The sequence below is a fragment of the Pongo pygmaeus genome, chromosome 2, assembly GCF_028885625.2.
Source record: "Pongo pygmaeus isolate AG05252 chromosome 2, NHGRI_mPonPyg2-v2.0_pri, whole genome shotgun sequence".
NCBI lineage: Eukaryota > Metazoa > Chordata > Mammalia > Primates > Hominidae > Pongo > Pongo pygmaeus.
The window spans coordinates 58,827,198-58,850,131 of NC_085930.1; the positions used below are offsets into that span (position 1 = coordinate 58,827,198).

Consider the following 22,934-nt stretch of genomic DNA (forward strand, 5'->3'; position numbering starts at 1 on the left):
GCCGAGCCCACAGCGGGCTCTTGGAGTATTCTCCTGAACAGCCACAGGCCAGGCCCCTCCGCCAACACCGGGGAGCTGCACAGCCCCAGACTGGCCTCCCTCATTTCGGCCATGTCCCCTCTACCCCTTCAGTCTCCGGACCACATATCCTGGAGGCCGAGTGCAGCTGTGAGCAAGAGGCCTAATGATAGCCATCCTAGCGATGGCCTTAGGGGGCTGCACGGTGAACAGCTAGAGGAGGACTTGAGCCCAGCCCTCCAGAGCCCGGACTCCACTCCTCAGGCCTTGGCTCCACAGCTGGGACCTGCAGGTACTGAGGGCACCTACTGCATAGAGTTGTTATCATGAATAAACATGCTGCTCTTCCAGGAGGATCTGGAACTCTGAATGTGCATGGTGAACAAATGCAAACCTGAAAGAGCCAATCCTTCAAGATGGATCCCCAGCAGCTAACTGGGCCTAAATTTAAAACAGAGCCAAGTGGACACTTGCTGTCTAGGGGGTCACACATGTACTCTAGGTTCCCCTAAAACCTGCACCTTTTTATTTTTGAGTCTTTCAGAGCTCACCTGAACCAGCCAATCAGGGCTCAGCTGTACCAACCAATTAGAACTGGTTTCAACCCTTCCTTTGCATGGGAACCTGGGTGAGAGCTTTTGCTATAAAACTCCACCCTTCCCATTGTTCTCAGATATGCACCTTCCTGTTACACCAGAAGCTGCCTTTGGACGGTTTGCAAACTGGTCACTAAATAAAGTCTCTCTTCTCCAAATTCATTTTCTGAGAACTTTTGTCCATAGTACACACTCTAGAAGTATCTGCTCTTCTCATGAGATGCTTAGACGTATTGCCAATGTGTACTGAGTTCCTCGAAGATGCCAGCTACTGAACTAAACCTCTTCATGTGTGTTATCTCCTTTACCAATCCTCCATTGAGGAAGGGCTTGTTATTCCCATTTTACAGATTCAGGACTCGGCTGCAGCTGTTGTAAGATAGCATCTTTTGACAGGTCTCCATCTACAAACGATGACCCCAGCTCATCCCCAGAGCCACTCAGCTGTGGGCTCCAGGAGGGCTGTCTGTCCAGCTGGCCCTGCAACCCCAGGGCAGGCCAAGTCAGGGCCAGAGCAACTGCTCCAGGGATATCTTTGGAATAAACAGGATTTTTTTTAAACAGACATTCAAGGTGTTCCACTTTCAAGAAGGAAGTTGCTGGCTCTCAGCGCCTTTGATCACACAAATGCCTCATGTCCATCCTTGCTGAGCCCTGCCGCGCATGTGCTGTTAACACCCAAGGTCCCCAGCTGTGCCCACCTGATTCTGCCCCTCACCTGTGGGCTCCAGCTACAGTGTCCTCCCATGGTGACTCCCTGAACACAGGGAGGCCTCTGCCCTGTTAGGGCCTTGCCATTTGCTGTTCCTTCTCTCTTGAAGGTCTTCCCCCAGATCTCTTCTCTCCACCCAGGGAAGAAGGATACAGTGGGAGGGAGCATGAATGGTCAGGAAGAAATTCCAGGAAGTGAGCGTGGATGGAAATTCATGTTGAGAAGACTGAGTCTCAGAGAGGAAAGCTCCCTACAGCATCATATTGGGGCAAAGCTGGATTGGAGACCAGGTGTGCCTTATGGGCAGCTTGTGTTGGTCACAGCCCGGGATGCTGCCTCTGGTGCAGTCTTTCTGGAAGGCTCCAGTGCCCACATTCTAATCACAGGGACATGGGCTTGACACCTGACTCTTTCAAATATTCCAGGAGCTTCTGTTTCACTTATTAACTGTTGACAACGAGCCCCTAGAAGAGTCAGACTGAACTGGCCAGATCCCAGGGCCCCAGTTGCAGAGGAAGGACCAGCAAGAAGATAACAGAAAGCTCCAAGACGAGATAGAACCAACACTGCACCTGGGGCCAGAACAGACACCCACAGAGGGCTGGCGCTGCCCAACTCTGGGGAGTGTGATTTGCAGAACATATGTGCACGGCACAACCTGCCCAACTGGATGGCAGCCCTGAAGTTGCCTCTTACCCGCACAGCCTCCGCAGTAACCAGCTCTGCCTCCGTCAGCTCAAGGGCACTGCTGGCTGCCCCCTTAAAGAAGTTCGAGGCCAGGATCATTTTGCCATCCTCCAGCTGAATGTTCTTCACCAGCAGCTGCAAAAGGAAGGATTTCTTTTCTTTTCTTTTCTTTTTTTTTTTTTTGAGACGGAGTCTTGCTCTGTCACCCAGGCTGGAGTGCAGTGGTGCGATCTCGGCTCACTACAACCTCCACCTCCTGAGTTGAAGTGATTCTCCTGCCTCAGCTCTCCTGAATAGCTGGAATTACAGGCACGCACCACCACGCCTGACTAATTTTTATTTGTATTTTTAGTAGAGACAGGGTTTCACCACATTGGTCAGGCTGGTCTCGAACTCCTGACCTCATGATCCATCTGCCTCAGCCTCCCAAAGTGCTGGGATTACAGGCGTGAGCCACTGTGCCCGGCCAAAAGGAAGGATTTCACAGTTCCTGTGGTCGGACCTGAGGCAGTGATGAAGGCATCCCACAAGGGGTGCTGTGCTGGGCACTCCAGCCTTATCTCCAACCTTCAGATGAGGAAGAAGCAGGGAGTCTCAGATTAGTGATGAGTTCAGAGTGGGGAGGCCACTATTCCAGGGACACAGAGGAAATTGCAGAGCTTGTGTCCCCTACCAGCTGCTCGATTTTCCATCACCCACTCCCACCACACTTTCACTTTGTTTTTAAGTGTAATGACTTTATTATTTCTATAAAAAAGGATTCCTACTGAACAAAAAAAGAAAACGTCATTCAGGCACCACATAGAAAGTCAACTTAGAAAAACAACTAATCTTGCAATCACCCAGTAGCTCCCAGAACTGCCACAGAAACACCTGGAGAACATCACCAGATACCTGTGTGGGATACAGAGGTGGGAAGAGGACAGGCTGAAAAAGGGTCTGGCCGGCCCTGCAGTCTGCAGCTTCAGGATAGCACTTCAAGCTGGTCCCAGGTAGAGCCTGCGTCCAGCCATCAGTTCAAGGGGATTCTGGCTGCCAGACATGAACTACCCCCATTGCAGCTCATGACTCTGGAATACTCTAGTGTCTGCCTCAGATTTACTGTATTTAATAACATGTTTGAATTGTTTGGGGCCTGCTTGTTTATCAATAGTTTTTCAACAAATGCTTTTGTTAGGGGCCAGGGAAAAAAACACATGTAAAAAAAGAGTTATGGATAAGCTCATGGATGGGTGCATGTCTCTATGTGTTAAGAGTGGCTATGTAAGAATGGTACCCTCTATGCATGCTCTGCCAGAACTGGAACTGGCCTCTCGGCCTGACCCTCGCCCCATTGCCTTTCAAAGATGTTCTGGAGCTTTCTGCAAGCTAAAGCTCAGCCAGACTCCACAGGGTGTGGCTGAGAGATGCTTCAACCCAGGGTCTTCTGGGTTGATCTGTGGGGAGCAGGGTGTGTGTGCTCAGCTGGTCTCTCATCACTCCCCTGCCACCCTGACCACCTCTGGACAGTGGACAAAGCTCTTGTGAGAGAGCCGGTAACCCCAGCTTCCTCTTAAGACACTTAGTTGCCTTCTTTGCATTGCTGTCTTTGCAGGTCTCTGGGCAGATGCTGTGGGTGCCCTGCTCAGGACCCTGTGGCTGGTGTCCTGTCCTCCAGCTGCAGCAAGGGCTGGATGATAACGGCCTGCACTGTCCCATCCTTGCATGCTGTGGATGGATAAGAGCTCCTTACACAAAGAGGCCAAGGGACTATGCCTAGTGGGTCCTCCACCCCACCCCAGGGGCCACTGAAACCAAAGGCTGACAGAGGTGGGGTCAGGCAGGTATAACTGGAGCATGCAGTTAATACTCCAAAACCCACCCTGGGAGCAGCCCCAGGCTAGACTTCTCCTGAACCTTTACTTTTGCTTTGCTTTCCTCTGCCCTTACTGCCTGGCATGATTTTCCGGAACATTCCCTCAATAAATCACTTGCACAAGAATTTTTACCTTAGATGCTGCTTCTAGGGAACCTGACCACAGACAGATATTCTCTTGCAACTGCATATATCAATCTTGGATACCCAAAACACTACATTGCAGACATCAATGGCAGCCTAGACCTTCTGACAGGGGAGCACAGCAGACTGGACACCAAGAGCAAGCAAAGGCCCATACTGCCACGCCTCACTCCGGTAGGCCGGACACAGCAACACGGCTGGTGGTACCGCGCCCATGGGGTTTGTCCAGACCCTGTCAGTGTGTGGGAAGATCCCTGCCTGCCCTCTCCCTATCCCTGGCTGCTCATGTGAGGAGCAGTAGAGTGCATATGAACAGGAAGCTACCATGGCCAAGACCAGCATCACGGCTTTGGAGGCAGAATTTCAGAGTTTGAATCCCAGCTCTGCCACGGGCTAGCTTGGATGATCCTGGACAAGTTATTTAAATCTCTGTTTGTTTCCTCTATAAGGATATAATATTTATACATATCTCATAGTGCTGTTAGGCAGATTAAATTTAATGCGTATACATTGTTCTGGTATAAAAGGTGCTCCATCAGTGTTTGCTGGTACCATGAGTTGTAGTCTGCTAATAATAAGAGCAGGTGGCCGGCATGGCTCCCAAGGCTCTGCACATGCTAAGTCACCATGGCATCCCGGTTCAAAGAGATGGGAGCTGAGGCACAGAGGCTTAATGACACCACACCCAGAGGTGCTTCTGATAGACCAAAGAGAGGCCCTGAGCCCAGGCTCCCTGGGAGGGCTTCTCTCTGATTCTAAGTTGCCTGACACCCACACAGGGCACTCAGCCTGGAGATGGGTGCCTAGCCAGGAAGGGTAGGGAGCCCAGCTTTCCCAGAACAGAAAAGTGGGTAAACTGCCTCGGACACCCTGTGCTCAGGACCAGCCAGGCTGTCAGGGACAGATCAGGGTCAGTGTTCCTTCCTGTGTCTGGTTTTTTCCATTTTCTCCAGAGGAGCCTAGGGTCTTCCTGTGAGGTCTGAGTCCAAGGAGTCCAAGGACGGGAGCATGGGTGGCTTTGAGCAGGCAAGTGACCCACAGCCGTGCCCTTACCATTTTGTCATCATTCCCAAAGAGGATGAGTCCTGCTTTGGTGACCACCCCTGGCCGATGGGCTCCTGGGATGGGCAAAGCATCTCCCTCGGGCACCAGGCCTGAAGTGTTCAGCGTTGAGTTGAAAAATGTCAGTTTCTGTCGAGGGGAGAAAAACCAGAAGATGGTGGGTGAGAAGAAGCCCCCGAAGCCAGTAGCCCAGGCAGGTCTGAGCAGGGCTGGGAGAGGGAAGGGGGCCAGGGGCAGCTGAGACCTGGGAGCCGGCTCAAAGCCCATGTGACCCCTGAGGCCCTTTCTCCTGGGGCACAAACAAGACCTGGAGGAGCCTCAGTGGCCTCAGAGAGCTGATGGCAGGTCTGCCTCAACTCTGCCATAAGACCCTTCTCCTTGGCCCCATAAGACCCTTCTCCTTGGCCCACGGCCTCAGACCTGAGGTGCACAGACTGGGGGAGAATGTGCTCCAGGCATCATGGAGTGAGGCCACCTGCCCTCAGGGTGCTGCCAAGGAGTGGTTGCTTTGATCAGAAGATGCATTTGCTAGTATTTGCTCTGCATTGATGAGGACAGCAGAGAGGCTTCCGGCCACAGTCTGGGCAGTCAGCTGGGGGTCAGGGGTCTGGAGAGTCTGAGACTGTGTGGGGTACAAGACTGCCCTCAAGGTTTGCACAAAGACCACCACACACAGTCCTGCCACCCCTGATGCCTCACTAGAGCCTGTGACCCGCGAGTCTCCCCATCTTCAGCATCTAGCCTGCCCACGGTCAGCCTGGCCCTGAATGTGCTGCTCCACCCTGCCTGAGGCCAAGTCAGAGTCAGCACTGGGCCTGGGGTCTCCGTAAGCCCAGTGGTGAGACTCAAAATATTTCACCACCATTACAGCGGGCCCCAGGGGCACTACAAGGGCTTGGAGGCCTCCAGCTATGCAGGACATTTATCCTTTAGCTACTGCAGGCTGGGTAGGTCTCTCAATCCTGGGGAAAGGCTGGGATGTTTAGAGGGCACCCAGTGGGAATAGGGGCCAGGGCAGTAGCTATTTATTATACCAACCAGTTCAAACGTGTGTGACAGTTTTATGGCCAGTGTGATACACCAATGCACCTGGCTGGATTCCAGCCATGCAGGGACACACCTGTTCACAGGCCTCTGTCCAGGCTCCCGGCACCTTGTCATTCCCGCGGATCCAGTTGTGAATGGCCTCTGCTGGCTGGTCCCAGTTGATCTGTGGGGAACAAGGTGTGCGTGCTCAGCTGGTGTCTCCTCACTCCCCTCCCACCCTGATGACGTATGGACAGTGGACCAAGCTCTTGTGAGACAGCCGGTAACCCCAGCTTCCTCTTAGATACTTGCAGGAGTCCCTGAGCTGGTGCCCCCAGTTCTGGGTGCTCTCTGACCCTCAGTCTCTCATGGGCTGAGCAGACTTCAGAATGGTTTGGGGAAGATAATGTTCTGTTGCTGTCAAGATGGCCCAGACCCTACACAGAGGCCCCAGCACAATGTGCTCAGGCCTGTCCCATAGGGCCCCACCTGCTTCTCCTCACTGGCAGGGCCCCTGTGGGTCCCCACACAGCACCCCATACTCCTGAGCTGAGACAGCCAACAGGCCTCTGAGGCTCCTCCACCGGCTATTGCTCCAGAGACCCGCACTGTCCCTCACACCTTGCCTTGAAGACTGCTCGCACTATGGCTGACGTTTTGCCCCCTAACTCCCACTCTTATCTCCCTGTGGGCTTTGCCTGCCCATTCCTCCTAAAGAGGAACAGGAAAGCACCTGGAATGGACCCTGTTCGCTGCCCTCCCAGGTGCCAGGGTCCTCCTCCTCCACGGCTGTCTTCATGCATCCCTGACCTGGGCTGCCCTGTCTTCTGGCCTCAAAGAACTACAACCTGCACCATCTGGGCTGAACCCCAGCCTCCTCAGGCTGCCCTCTACAACCCGTCTGCTCACAGGCAGGATGAGGGTGTGGAGGGACCCAGCACTCACCTTGGCCGTCTCCTTCTTCTGAATCCCCTCATAGGTGGCTCCTTCCTCAGGCTGAGGGAGTCTGGGGGCTTTGCCCTCAGCGATCAGCCTCACGGCCTGCACCTGGGGAGATCCGGTGGGTTGCTATCCCCAGCAGTAGGACCTTGCCTTCTTCCCAGCCCCAGGGCCCACATTGAGCCTGCACCCTTCCCCAGACTGACCAGACTTGCCTGGCACACAGCAGGCACCCAAGAAACACCTGCCATATGAACAAGGGAGTCAGCATGAACCTAACTTCTATTGCACAACGGACACAGACCCGTCCTCTCTACCTGGCAAGGGTTTAGATTACACAGATATTACATCTTCTGAGATCTTAGAAGATTATATAAACTGTAAAGCCCTGCAGGTATAACACAGACACAAATGTCCATGTTGCAGTCTAAGCCTTCCCTGCCTTTAAAGAGAGTGGGTCCTGAGCCCCGTGGTGGGCTTGAAGGTGGAAGTTTGGAGGTCTGAGAGGAAGCAGGAAGTAGTTTCTCTGTGACAGGAAAGAGGAAGGTGGTGGGAAAGGAATCACGGGAGAGGGAGAAGGAGAGCCAAGGAACCTGGGCCCACGTGAGTAAGAGCCTGAGAGAAGAGACCGGGAGGTGTCAAGAATGGGAAGTGAGCAGGTGTCAGAGCATCTGAAGCAGGGCTGCCCGATGGAGTCCTCTGTGGTGATGGATGAATTCCAAGTCTATACAGTCCAACACGGTGGCCAGGGGACTCAGAATGTGGCTGAGACTGAGGAACTGAATTTTTCAGTATAATTCATTTTAATTAATTTAATAGCTGCATGTTACCAGTGGCTGCCTTGTTGGACAGTGCAGCTTCAAGGAGTATTTGAGTTGCTTGCCTTGGGAAGCACAGGTAAGCCCCTTCTCTGTAAATCTCCAGCAACTCTACTTTGTTCACTATTTTTGTGAGTTGGTCAATCCGTGGGGAAGACAGGTTTAACACAACTGAAAAATAAAAGGCAATGGCCAGGAGCTGAGGAGGATGAGGGGACGGTGGACACCACAGCTGCTCTTCCTGCTGAGCCCAAACAGCAAGGGCTCCCCAGGGCCTCCTTCCCTCCTGCTGCATGCCTGGAGAGCACCTCTGCCTCTGGCCGTCCCTGCCAGCCCACCCTCGGGCAGGGGCAAGCAGCCCTCACATATGATCCCCAGGCCCCTCCTGCAGCTGTGGGCTCAGGCCCATAGCCCGCCACCCTGCCTCTCAGCAGTATCAGCTGCCCAGGTGACTGAGCCACCCTGCCGCTCAGGCCATGTGACCACAGGTCACGGTCTTCCCAGCAGGAAGCACGTGACTGAGACAGCCTATCAGAGCACTCCATCACCCCAGCTGGTGATTGGCTCATGAGGATCACATGATCCCCAAACTGGCCAATCAGAATCTCCCCTGATTTGTGATTGATGAATTCTGGGAGAAAAAGTGTTTCTCTTCCCCTGGAATCAAGAATTAGAATTCTTGAGCTATAGTGGCTATCTTTCCTCTAATTCAGGGCAGCCAAACTGAGAATGAAGCTAATCACACAGAGAAAAGCAGAATCAACGAGTGAAGGAGAGAGAAATAGAATCCTAACGATGTCATAGTTGAAGCTCCTGGATTCAGCAGGGCGTGACCCAGTCCCTGCCTTTAGCCTTGTCTATTGAACGGGCCCCAAAATGTCCCCTTTTTGCCAAACGCTTTTTGAGTTGGGTTCTGTCCGTTGTGAGCAAGAGTCCCTCCTAACACAATACACTGTTTGTCCTAATCCTGCCTCTGAAACCTTGAAGTGAGAGCTGCTCTCCCTCCAGAATCCTGAATTTGGGGAACAGATTCCTGGCCTCCAGGAGCGGTGGGCTGGGTCTAGGGAGGATGCTTGAGGGTGCGTCGGGGCGGGCAGGGCGCGGCCGGTTCCAGGCCCTCACCATCCCTTTGATGCCTTCCGGGAAGAGGAAGCGGTTGTACAGCGTGCTCACGGTATCGTCCGGGAGCACCTCACACTCCTTCTGCAGCAGCAGGTCTCCAGTGTCCAGACCATCGTCCGCCCAGAAGATGGAAAACCCCCCTTTCTTATCTCCGTGAATGAGGGTCCTAGGAAGCAGAAGAGTGAAACCTGGAGTCCGCGACGAAGGGCCACGGAGGATGCCTGGGTACAGGCCCGTGGACCTGCCACCCTCCAGGAGGCCCTTCTTCCCAGGGGTAGGACTGACACCGACTCCGGCGGGAAACGGAAGAAGGAAAACAGCATGTATTGATAACAACCATGGGCCAGGAATTGTGCTAAAAGCTCTATGTGCCTTATGTAACTGAGTCCTCACAGCAGGGATAACAGGTATACTCGGTTTACAGATAGGGAAACTAAGGCCCAGAAAAGTGAAGTGACACCCACAAAGATCAGAGAGCCTGAATCCCAACAGACCAGTCTGACTACAAATCCACTCTCTTTTCTCAACTCAAATGTCTTCCCTCTTTGACCACCCATCTGCCTTGTCACCCCATTTGTTGTCTTCTTGGGAATTCTGTCACCTCAGACTACCTTGTGGAGGCCATCCTTTGTTCCATCTTTATCTCTTTCTACAAAGTGTGCTGCCCAGAGCAGCGGTAGTGGAAGTTAGAGTAGGACCCCCAGCCCACCGCCTGGGGAGGCACCCTGGCCCCTGCGCCTGCTGGTGCCCTCTCTGTCCCTGCGCCTTCTGGTGCCCTCTCTGTCTCAGCTGGGGGATGAGAACACTGACAGTGCCAGCTTCTCCGATAACTGTGGGAATGCAGAGTGCTTAGCAACACCTGCTCCCAGTGCTCTAGAGCCTTCACTCATCGATAACGTTGCACAGCCTGTTCTGTGGCTGACATCTGGCAGCCACAGGACGGGCACCTGCATGATGCCCACTCTGCAGCCCTAGAAATGCTTTGGGCTAATGGAAAGTGACAAGTCAGGCTGATGCAGGGACATGTATGGGGATGGCCCCCTGTGTTTTTGCCCCATCTCACCAGTTGATGGCCGAGGCCCCTCGGTGCCTAGGGAGCAGTGATGGGTGATAGATGATGGAGCCATGCTGGGGAGCATTGATTATCTCCATGGGGATGAACTGGCTGCAGAAGGGCAGGACGTTGAGCTCGGCCCCCAAAGCCTGGTATTTTGCCACCACATCAGGCAAAGCCTGTCCTTTTGCACGCCACCGGGAGAACTTGAATACTGGCACTCCATCCTTCTCAGCTTCCAGACCTGTGGGACAGTGGATAAGAAACTGGCCCCTCTCTATCACCCACCCACACGCAGCCACCTCTGCCTTCCCAGCAGAGTGGCTCATAGGCCTTCTCTCCATTCCTGCCCCCTCACCCACACCCCAGCCAGGCTCCACTGGGCAACACCGACAGACGCACCAGCCAAGCATGAGGCTCTGGGGACTGCCGTGCCTGCACTCTGACTTCTAATGAACCCCAGGACCTCTGAGTGCCTCCCTCTTCCAGACCCCAGATGGCGACCTCTGCCCTCGCTCCTCTCCTGAGGCCTTGCCATTCCCATCACTGAGTTACTGTCTTCCAGCCCCCTCTACTGCTCACTCTGTGATGGGGACTGCCCCCCTGCAGATGGCATTTCTGCTTTGCCAGCTGTTCCCTGATGAAGGAAGAAGGGGAAGAAGGGCAACAGGGCATCCTCACTCCTTTCTGTCCAGTGGGTTCCTGTCCTGTGAGCCTCCTCCAGCCCAGCTTCTTCATCCCAGTCACAGTCGTTCCTTCTCAGAGCTATGGCTAAATCAGTTTTTCCATCATCTGCAGAACTAGCCTCAATATGCACACATACACACACACACACACACACACACACACACACACACCCCAGAGGACCAGATACAGCCTGAAGGTCCCCTCCTCTTGCCCCGTCACCAGCACACCCTCCTCAAAGGTCTGGATTACAGGCCCAAGCTCCCAAGTTTTTGTAGTTAAAGCTTCTGCCTTTATCTCAGCCTTAGAGTGGGCAGCTGCTTCCTACAGTCACTGTCCCCAATAATTTTGGGCTCTCTGCTTTCTACTCTTCAATACCCAAGGAACACTTCTTTGTATTCAGTTCTCTGTTAGAGCCTCTGGTGTGATGTTTGGGCCCTGACTGGACTGGCTCTCCTCTCCGGCCTCCTCCTCTGTCACTCTGTCCTGGTGTCTGGTAGTTTTGAGAGAGGGTGGGATGTGATGTCAGCAGATTGGACTGCACTTGCAAAAGCTGTCCCACAGTGACCAGAGAAATACTGCTGCAGGACATCTGAGATCAAGGTCAAGTAGGAGTCCCAGCCAGGCCTGGTCTGGGTCCAGGGTCAGCAGCTGGGGTCAGTGGTCACTTAGTGGCTGGGTGTAGGACCCAGGCTGTGGTGGGGTCAGGGTATGTCATGGGTCACTTGTGGTCAGGTCCAAGACTGAAGCCTGGCTGGCATTGGGTGTTGGGTGTTGGAGCTGATTCTAGGGCCAGGCTGCAGCTTCCCCACTGAGGGAGACTGGCTGTTCCTTAACAAACCACACCTCTGTGCCCGGCCAGGCCTACAAGCCCCCTTTCCTAATCCTGGCCTTCTATCCTTAAGCCCTGCCCCACAGTCTGCAGCAGGCCTGAGAAGGACCAGTCAGTGTTCCTAGAGGGTGTATTCATCTAAGCTGAGGCCCCTGCATCCTGTCTGCTCAGGTTCCCAGCTCAAAGGCAGTGGCCCAGACCCGTGATTCTCAAAATGTGCTTCTCCTAGTACCAGAGACACCAGTATCTCCCAGGAACTTGTCCCAGGTTAAAAATTTCACCTAATTCTGACTTTGCCACCCCATTCTGAATCAGAAACTCCCAAGGTGGGCTCAGTATTCTCTGTGTTTTTTCTTTTCTTTTTAAAAATTAAAATGCCAGGGGAGAGTGCAAATGCAATTCCCCATTACCACAAATTATGCAGTCGAGTTTCCCAGATTTGGGGAAATTGCAGGGATCAGCACATCCAGAGTACAATGGAGAAGGCCTCCAGAGTACAATGGAGAAGACTCACCCTGGGAAAACCACCTTCGTGATCATGGTCTCTCCCCTGCCAGGTAAGTAGAGCACTGTGTGTTTTGACGGCAGCCCCAACAATGGTGATGCCGCGCATGCCCACCTTTCAGAACATGGACCCCCAGTTCAGAACATGGAGACCTTCCCAAGCATGGGTGCTGGGTCAGAGAAGCTCTGTGTGGGAACTGGGACCAGGCTGGGCTTCTCTATAGCCCTTCTCCAGGACCCTAACGCCACCTCATGATCAGGTGGGGAGGGGATCTCCACTTTATTCCAGGAAAGCCTACCTTGAAGCCTGTGGGCACTGGAGCAGGATTCAAGGTAGACCACTTATTGCTGCCTCCCAGCTAGAGCACAGGCCCTGCAGACTTCTGCTCCCAGACTCCCACCCACTGCTTCCCTTCTACCTGGATGGGCGGGCTGCCCTCCATCAGCTTCCCTGCTCCATTGGCTCACTCACCCAGGGGGTCGGCCTTTCCATCCTTGTCTGGAACAGTGAACACACCCACCACTTCATGGCCCTCCTTCCTCAGGTGGCAGTAAACTTCCTGGCCAAACAGGCTCTGTCCAATCACTGCAATCTTCATGGCAGCAGGAGGGTTGGAAGGACCTGGAGAAGGAATAAGGCAGCAATTAGACAGAGATTGCTCAGAGAAGCCAGCCCTGGTTCAAGACAGGACAGTTCATGGCACCTGGCCTGCTCTACCGTAGTCCCCTCTGTGGCTGTGTGGGTGGCAGGCCACTGAGGGGAGACTGCCACTGTAAGAGAGACCAGAGGAAACATGTACACATGATCCAATGGATCCCTAATGTCAGAATATTCAATGCCACAGCAGGTGAGCTGGAAATGGATTGTAGAATTAGGGGATTTCTTTTTGAAACCTTCCAAACTGGCATGGAATGTTGGGTGTCAAGATGTTTGATATGTATTTGAGCATATTTCTGTAACTAACCAGTTCTATGGCCTTGGTCAAGTCACACTTGTTCAGGAGAAAGATGCCACATCTCTCAAATGGCTTTCAGCCTACAAATTAGGCTTATTCCTCTGAGCCAGGAGTCACAAAAGGAGCAAAGGGAGTCCCCACCAAAGGGGCTGTCCAGCTGAGCTGCAACAGAAAAGGGGCCTGGGTGGGCAGGCCTGAGGATGAAGGTGGTGGAAAGTGGAATGGGATTCCACTAAGGAAGATGTGTAGAATGAAGCCTAGCTAATCATGCACATTCTCCAAAGACTGGTCATTCATTCCCCTCAGGCATATCTGTAAAACCTAAACTATTATTCACTTAATACAGTTCTTTAAATTGTCCATTTACCAAAATAAGAATTTTTTTGGAAAATATTATTAAAGTAATGTATGCTTCGTACATACAGAAAGTGCACAAATCATAGATGTGTAGCTCAATGATTTTCACAAACCAAACACACCACTGTCAACACCACCAGAAAGAGAAAAACTCTAGGAGCTCCTTGAGCCTCTTCTAGTCACTATACTCACTAAGAATGATGGGACTTCTAACAGCATCAAATGGTTTTGCTTGATATATATATCTCCTTTATATGTATTCATTTTACATAAATGGAATCATGCAGTGTTTTGCAGATTTTCTCCCTCAACGTTATCTTTGTGGTTGCATGTAGTTGTACTGAGTTTATTCTCATTGCTGCAGAGTATTTTGATATGTGGATGACCTGTAGTTCATTTATTCATTCTATTGTTAATGGAATTTGGGTAGTTACCAGTTTAAAGGTATTACAAATAGGACGCTACAAAGATTCTTGCACATGGTCTTCATGGTACATATGTACACATCTCTGTCAGGTATGTACTTAGGGTGGAATTCCTGGGTCATAGGTGTGAAAATTTCCAGCTTTAACAGATGCTGCCAGTTTTCCAGAGTGGTTGTATCAGTTTCCACTTCCATGTGCTCTCCATCTTGGCTTGTGTCTTCATTTTAGCTCTTTTCCTAACATGAAATACAGCTGTCTCATTGGGGTTTAATTTGCAATTCCCTGAAGACCAATGAAGTCGAGTGCCTTTTCCTATGTTTCTTGGCTATTTGGATATCCTTTTGTGGGAATCATCTCTTCAAATCTTTTGCCTGATTTTTTCCATTGGGTGGTTTTATTCTTATTGAAAGGGAGTTTTTTTGTATTGTTGCTCTGTTTTGTTTTTTAATCATCTAGACTATGAGTTCTTTGTCAGATATGTGTATGGAAAATATCTTCCCTAATTCCGTAGCTTGCCTTTTTCATCCTCGTATAATGTCTTTCGATGAACAGATGTTCTTAAACTTAATATAGTACATTTTATCAAACATTTCCTTTATGTTCAGTAGTTCTTGTATTCTATTTAAAAAATCTTTGCCTACTCCAAGTTCATGAAGATGTTCTCCTTGTCGTTCAAGATCTTTATTGTTTTGCCTTTTACGTTAGATGTGCAATCCCTCTGGAACTGATTTTTTCATACAATGTAAGGTAGAAGTCCAGAATTTTTTTTCCATATGTATATAAAATTAACCCAGCACTAGTCACTGAAAAGACATTTCTTCATTGAAAAGGATCATACATGTATACATCTATCTTTGAACCTTTGGTCAGTTTGTCTATCTTTGCATTTAGTATAGCTTAAAAATGTTTTTTGTTGTAGTGGTGAAGATACATAACCTAAAGCTTTATTGTAGCTGATCTACCTAGTAGTTGTGAAGTGGTGTTTCATTGTGGTTTTGATTTGTATTTTCCTATTGAATCATGATGTTAAACATCTTTTCATGTGCTTTTTGGCCATTTGTATACCTTCTTTGGAGAAATGTTTATTCGAGTTTTGACCCATTTTAAAAATTGGTTTGTCTTTTTTGTTGCTAGCATATAGAAATACAATTGATTTTGTACATTGATATTGTATTAACTAGCACCTTAATTGCTTCACATATAAATTTTCATACTGTGTAGATTCTTTGTGGTTTTCTAAGTATATAATCATGTTATGATGTTGCTTTTAATTCTTTCTTTCCAATCCTGAAGTCTTTCATTTCATTTACTTTCTTATTGCACTTGCCAATATATCCACTACAATATTGAATACAGATGGTGATAGTAGTTCCTGTCTCATTCCTGTGACCTTGGTAAGAAACCATTCAATATTTGACCATTGGTTAGCTTTGGGGAATTTTGGTAGATAGACTAGCATATTATGAAAGTTGTCTTATTAATATATTTCTGGCTGCCAATCATGACAAGGAGTTGACGTTTACCAAATGTTCTTCCTATAGGTCATGAGATTTTTATCTTATTGTGGTGGATCATAATGATTGATTTTTAAATGTTAAGCCACCTTTGCATCCTTGGAATGAATACCACTTGACCATGATGTATTGCCTTTCTATATATCTCTGAATTTGAAGAGCTAGTATTTTATTTGTTTTTAAATCTACGCTTGTAAGAAATATTGATGTGAACCAGTCCCAGTTGCTCATGACTTCAACCCCAGCACTTTGGGAGGCTGAGGTGGGCAGATTTCTAGAGGCCAGGAGTTCAAGACCAGCCTGGGCAACATGGTGAGACCCCATCTCTACAAAAACAGAAAAATAGCTGGACATGGTAGTGTGTGCCTGTAGTCCCAGCTACTTGGGAGGCTGAGGCAGGAGAATCACTTGAGTCTGGGAGGTTGAGACTGGAGTGAGCTGAGACCCCACCACTACACTGCAGCCTGTGCAACAGAGTGAGACTATGTCTCAAAAAAAAAAAAAAAAAAAAAGGCAAGGCAAGGCCGGGCGGGGCGGGGCAGGGCGGGGTGAGGCAGAAAAGAAATATTGATGTGTCAAATACTTCCTTGTAACAAATGTCCTGTTCAGGTTTTGGTGTAGCTTTCTCTTTCTTTCAACTTCTATTTTAGAAACGGGGGTGCAGGTGCAGGTTTGATATATGAATATATTGCACCCAGGTAGTAAGCACAGTACCCAACAGAGTTTTTTCGACCCATTCCCCTACTCCCTCTAGCGGTCTACAGTGTCTGTTGTTCCCATTTTATGTGCATGTGTGCTCAATGTTGAGCTCCCACTTACAAGTGAGAACATGCAATATCTGGTTTTCTGTTTCTGCCTTAATTCACTTAGGATTATGGCCTCTAGTCCACCCATGTTGCTGCAAAAGACATGCTTTCGCTCTTTTTATGGTTGTGTAATATTCCATGGTGTATATGTACCACATTTTATTTATCCAGTCCACCATTGTTGGGCACCTAAGTTGATTCCCTGTCACTGCTGTTGTGAATAGTCCAACGACGAACATACGAGTGCATGTGTCTTTTTCATATAATGATCTATTTTCCTTTGGGTATATACCCAGTAATGGGATTGCTGGGCAGGATGGTAGTTCTAAGTTCTTTAAGAAATCTCTAAACTTTTCTTTAAGAAACTTCCACAGTGGCTGAACTAGTTTACATGCCCACCAACAGCGTATAAGCGTTGTTTTCTCTATAGCCTCACCAGCACTGTTGTTTATTGACTTTTTAGTAATAGCCATTCTGACCAGTGTAAGATGGTATCTCACTGTGATTTTGATTTGCATTTCTCTAATGATTAGTGATGAGGAACATTTTAATATTTTTGTTGGCTGCTTGTATGTGTTTTTTTGGGGAAGTGTCTTGTTCATGTCCTTTGCCCATTTTTTATTGGGGTTATTTGTTTTTTGCTTATGGAAGGGATGTTGGATTTTATCCAAAGCTTTTTCTGTATCTATTGAGATGATCATATAGCTTTTGCTTTTAATTCTGTTTATGTGGTGAATCACATTTATTGATTTGTGTATGTTAAACCAGCCTTGCATCCCAAGAATAAAGCCTACTTAAGCATAGTATATTAACTTTTTGATGTGCTGCTGGATTTAGTTTGCTAGTATTTTGTTGAGGACTTTTGTGTCTATGTTCATCAGGGATATTGGCCTGAAGTTTTATTTTTTTGTTATGTCTCTGCCAGATTTTGGTATTAGGCAGATGCTGGCTTCACAGAGTGAGTTAGGTAGGATCCCCTCCTTTTCAATTTTTTTGTAATACTTTCAATAGGATTGGTGTCATTACTTATTTGTATGTCTGGTATAATTCAGCGTGAATCCATCTGGCTCTGAGCTTTCCTTGGTTGGTAGTTTTTTTCATTACTGATTCAGTTTCAGAGCTCAGTATTGGTCTATTCAGCATTTCAATCTTTTCCTACTTCAGTCTCGGGAGATTGTGTGTTTCCAGGAATTTATCCATTTCCTTTAGATTTTCTCATTTGTGTGCATATATTTTTTCACAGTATTCTCTAAGAATCTTTTCTAATTTCTGTGGATTGGTTGTAATGTCATCTTTGCCATTTCTGATTATACTTATTTGGATCTTCTCTTTTTGTGTGTTAATGTAGCTAATGGTCTATTGATCTTGTTTATTTTTATTTTTTTGAAAAATCAACTCTTGGTTTCATTGATCTTTTGTATGGATTTTTGCATCTCAATTTCATTCAGCTTTCTAATTTTTACTTCTTTTCTTTGACTGGCTTTGGGGTTGGTTTGTTCTTTTTTTCTAGTTCCTTTAGGTGAAGTTAGTTTGTTAATTTGAGATCTTCCTATCTTCTCGATGAAGCCATTTAGTGCTATAAACTTTCCTCTTAACACTGCTTTAGCAGCATCTCAGAGATTCTGGCAAGAGGTTCTCCATATTCAGGGTTTCTTCTACTTTAAACTGCACCCCTCCTCCTTCTCCACCGGTTCAAAAACTGCTCCAACCAGTCAGACCTCCTCTGCCATTCTCCCTCTCCGGGAAGTGGCCAGGGTTAAAGGCATTGCTCATATTCAAGTCCCCTTCTCCATGTCTGATTTGTGGCATATAGAACAGCTTCTGGGATCTTTCTCTAAAAATCCCTCTCATTATCACAGGGAATTCCTGCACATAACTCAATCCTTTAATTTAACTTGGCATAACATTTATATAATTCCAACCTCCACTCTTACCCTTAATAAAAAAGAGTGCTCAGCTTAATTAAAATGGATATCCAAGAAAGGATATTCAAAAGGCCTTTATGTTTTTCTTTTCATAAATCTTGTTTTCCTGAAAAAAGTTTTTTTCTCAGTCAAAATTACATTTCTCCATGCTGTCTTGCCACTTTTAGTGCATGTTTACAGAAACTTAACAATGTCTTTATTAATAATTTTATTGTAAAATTTCATAAACCATGTTTTTCAAAATAAATTTATATCAAATCCAGGTTCCCAAAAATGCTAATAGTTAAGTATGTCAATGTACTAAATAAATCATTCACTTGTATCCATGGGGAAAATTTAATATTACTGCCCTTCACAGTGAAAAAAAAATCTTTCATTTAAAAAATTAAATTTAAAAATGTTACATAAGTTGGCACTTCAGTAGTGTATACACTAGCATTAGTTTATACACTACTTTTGCCACTGGGGAATTCAAGTTAAAATGTCCCTCTGTCATATAGCTCTAAAATACATCTTTCATTCATAATTTCTGCTCATATAATTAAATAGTTTGGGTCATTTTCATTTATACTATAAAACAAAAGCAAACTAGTCCAGTTTAATTTTTTATACTTAAAATACTGCACATTTTCTATATATGAGTCATTCAGATTAGTAACTACATAGGTTCAGTCAAATCCAACCATAAATTCAAGTTATTATACTATATAAGCCTATAAAATACATAGAAGTATTATTACTTTGCCTTTATAACAAAACCCAAGAGTCTGTTTCAATGTATAAATTCAGCATTTAAGCAAAAAGATTTTAGTTCCCAAAGTTCTAAAACAATGACAAAACAATAAGGAAAAAAGGAACCAGGGCTTAGTGCCGCGTATTTTTCCCTTGGGGTTGTAAGGTAGTCTCCTTCTTTTCAGAACACTTTATTATATTTCACTTATAGACCTAACTTTCTGTGTTGAAGTATAAGTCTCATGCTGAAGCTCTAACCTAAAAAGGCAAAAAAAGTTGTCTTCATTGTACAAACATATTCATCGCTTTAACAAGATAATAAGGGAACAAAATTTAGAATGCAAGCTAAGTAAGAATGCTATCTCTATAAACATGTCCCTAAGATAAACCATAATTGGCAGCTAATTTACCTGTCTAGAAAATCTCAGTTCCCACCAGTAAAAATATCCTCAGTGGCTAGTGCACCTTAAGAAAAATCTGGCATACTAAATAAATAATGTTCACGTGGGAGCCAGAAGCTGGGTAAGCCTTGCCTTTAGACTCCTCTGTGACTACAACAATAAAGCCAGCACTTTTAAAACTAGGAAGCCTTCACTTGTCAGTATCATAAAGAGTATTGCCCAACTAAACTTTGCTCCCACCTGTTCAGTAGTTACTTATTTCTACCTAAGCACTCACCTTGCGATTTTACCCAAGTGTTTAAAATTGAAAAAACAGCATTATATTTCAGAGCTACTTCGCCCAAATTACAAAATGAGTCAGTGTTTTTCGTTTCAAGTCACACACAAAAAAACTTAACACATTTTACATTGAAGTTAAAAATTGCTAAAAGTTACCATTATAACATGTAATTAAAACTGCTAAGCATGGATTTGCATGCAAGGTGTATAAAAACAGTAAAAAGTGTTTTTAGTTAAAAATTATGAAAAGGCATAAAAATGTACATTTTGCTGAAGAATAATAAATTGTCTTAAAATTAAATAAAATAAAGTGAAAGGTTTAAGCAAATTGTAAAAACATCATAAAAATTAATTCTGCAAAGAAAACTCTGTGTGTTAACACATTAACTAAACTCAAAAGGGTATTATATGTTCTTTTTTTCTGTAAATTAAACACTAAAATAAAAGCACCACAAGATTTTCTTAAAATGCTAATCTACTCTTTAGCAAAACTTGTCAAGGGTTATAATGGGCATATAAAAATCTCACTTCATGGTCAAACTCATTAAAATTAAATAAAATTATCTATAAGGTTTCATTAAAATTAAAGTTAACATTAATAGCAAACTAACGAAAGGGTAAAATTTAACTTTCTCTCTTAAACAAAATTTTCATATAATACAAAAGGCTAATAAATGGTTTTTGCTTTTCCAGATTGTTATCTCATCATTTTAGCAAAACAAAACAAACAGAAAAAAAACTTAACGGTAGTCTAAAATTCTATTTCATAATATCGAGGGTTTTAAATTTTAAACATATTTAACAGTCTTCCCCAAATCAAACTTTAGTCTCGAGGTTGTCTTTCCTAACCCCTGGCTTTTCGGTGCTGCACAAAACCCCTAAATCATCCAAAAAGAGGTAAACAGAATTATTTAGCAACATAAAATTTCCAAAATACTGTCTAATAGGTTATATTCTAAGGAATGATATTAACATATGTTCCAAAACTGTATGAGATGTCTAAGGTTCTTATGTCTAAATATGTGCTATTAATCACAATTAAAATTGTTATGTTGGGTTATTGTAAACCACAAAAATAACCAAATTTCTTTGTCAATTGTGTTTCTAACTGTATCCAAATTAGATTTTTTTTTTGTTATTTATAGACAATTTTTATTTTGTTTTAATTATCTTCAAAACATGGTTTATACTCAAGCTGTGAAACTTTAACAAGCGCTCTCAAAGGCAGGTTTCTCACAACAGCAACAACAACAACAAAACATACGGAACTCATGAAAAGCTAAAATGTTTATAAATATCAAGCAAAACAACAATTAAAAAAATGCACTAAACTAATAAAAAACAAAAACAAGTTTTTACCTTTTCCTTAGAATGCTGCTAATCTTTATCTTATTTTTCAGAGTCAAGAAAACTTGTCTTAAGCTAGCTACAGCCTTTAACAACTAAGTACACTCCTGTAAATAGAATTTAAAGCGTGTTTTTTCTCTTTGCCTAGTTCCTCTAGAATTTAAAAACTAGTTATAAGTGTTCTTAAAGGACAAACACTATAGTTGTTTGCATCAGTGTAATAAGAATCTATTTTCTTTTGTAACAGAATACAATTGGAAAAACTGGTTATTTTCCCAAGGCTTTGACTGGAATGGTGTGCTCTCCTCTAAGGAATCAAACTTAAGAAGCCAATGAAACCCTTGGAAAACTGGCCTCATATTTTGTGTGCACAGTCCCTGTACAGGGTTTCTGATGTGTGGTAAGTAAAGAATGTCACTTTCTGACAGGCCAGGAACCCCAACTTATCTTAAAACCTCAAAAGACAAGGAATTCACCCAACTCATAAGTATTTAATGGTACAAATCCATGGCTGAGCTTGGCTTTAACAAGTCTTATCTCAAATTCCTTCTATATAACAAAGTTCCACCAAAGCAGATTTAAAAGGCCTATGTAGCAAATAATTATTATTGCTGCACTGTATACAAATAATTAAGCCAAGTATAATAAAGCCAATCAGTCCTATCATAAATTGTCTTTTAATAAAAATAGGAAACTGCAAAGTAAAAATTATGTTTCAAAAACTATAGCACACCTGTTGTTAAATTCTAGTCTTGCCTAATGTTTTTCAATTTTTATTATCTTTTACAGTTTAAATTATATCCGTTACAGAAATCAACTCCTGGATACATCACGTTCAAGTCAAAGCCTAAAGAGCTGAGAAAGCAATCCCTAATAGCCCAAAAAAAGTCCTATTAATGTAAAAAAAAAAAAATAAGAAATCTTAAGCTAAAAATCATAAAAGTTAAGTAACTAAGTAAAAATTGCTCATCTTACTCAGTCTCAACCCTACCTCACCAAATACTTTTTGTCGTTTCTACCTCTCCTTTTAAGCCAACTATTAAAACCTTTTTTAATGAAAATTATTTACTATGACACACTTGCGGGAATTGCTGTACTCACTCTACTATTTGCAGTAGGACTATTTGCACCCTCAGAGTGGAATATCGGACAGAGAATCTCAATTACTGTAGCATTTTGCTTAATTATTATCCTCATAGCAGGAATAACAGTTACTAACAAAAAATAACACATGAGTCTTTCCAAACATGCACCTCTGCCTGTTATTAAAAAAAAAAAAAAAAAAGTTGCTTCTGTCTCAACCAGTCGGGCCTAATAAAAAACGCTGCTGAAAAGCCTAGGACTAATGTTTTTACTCTGCCTAATTAACCTTTTTCAAAAATTTTTAACTGACAGAATCATGGCCATTTCACAACTACCCAAAAATATCTACAAATGGTGTTGCTCCTACAGTCAATCCAAGACCAAAAAACTCTCCACCCCCACATCAGAAGGAAGTAGCTAGAAAGAACGTCCCCTCTTGTCCTTTTATAACCATAGGGTCTGGAATGATAGAGCAGGAGCACTGTCATCTCAGACAAACACTGCCACTTTAAATTCCAGCTCCCTTTAGCCTCATGCATTTCAAGGAAATCACTTCTCTTCCAACTACAAGCAGCCAGAAAGAGCAGACAGTAAAACAGGATAAGACAGCTGGGACACAAAGGGAAGGAGGGGGGAAAGTATCTTGGGTAACTGCCAAACTTCACCCTCCTACAATGGGCCCCAGTAAAACAGTGAGCCTTAATAATAAGGAATAAGCACATTCCTTTTCCTTCAGGGGCACTAAGATAGGAAAGCTAAAAGCAGACTCTTGGCTGGGTGCGGGGGCTCACGCCTGTAATCCCAGCACTTTGGGAGGCCGAGGCGGGCGGATCACGAGGTAAGGAGATCAAGACCATCCTGGCTAACACGGTGAAACCCCGTCTCTACTAAAAGTACAAAAAATTAGCCAGGCATGGTGGTGCATGCCTGTAGTCCCATCTACTCAGGAGGCTGAGGCAGGAGAATCGCTTGAACCTGGGAGGCGGAGGTTGCAGTGAGCCGAGATGGCGCCACTGCACTCCAGCCTAGCGACAGAGCAAGACTCTGTCTCAATAA

The 22,934-nt window shown here is 45.6% G+C and overlaps 1 protein-coding gene and 1 pseudogene across 3 annotated transcripts in view; both read right to left on the reverse strand.

The window, feature by feature from the left end:
• The window catches only part of ALDH1L1 (aldehyde dehydrogenase 1 family member L1), a 95,134-nt gene that overhangs the window by 45,105 nt on the left and 27,095 nt on the right, over nt 1-22,934 (reverse strand). For all 3 annotated transcript variants that reach the window (XM_054480770.2, XM_054480771.1, XM_054480768.2), the window contains exons 2-8: nt 12,526-12,675; nt 10,043-10,277; nt 8,980-9,145; nt 7,046-7,147; nt 6,195-6,284; nt 5,066-5,203; nt 2,023-2,148 (exon numbers count right to left, since the gene is read on the reverse strand). In XM_054480770.2, coding sequence (XP_054336745.1) covers nt 2,023-2,148; nt 5,066-5,203; nt 6,195-6,284; nt 7,046-7,147; nt 8,980-9,145; nt 10,043-10,277; nt 12,526-12,652 — 984 coding nt within the window. In that variant the 5' untranslated portion in view covers nt 12,653-12,675. The remainder of the gene's footprint in view (nt 1-2,022; nt 2,149-5,065; nt 5,204-6,194; nt 6,285-7,045; nt 7,148-8,979; nt 9,146-10,042; nt 10,278-12,525; nt 12,676-22,934) is intronic.
• Nucleotides 11,928-12,114, reverse strand: LOC129034474 (U1 spliceosomal RNA; annotated as a pseudogene).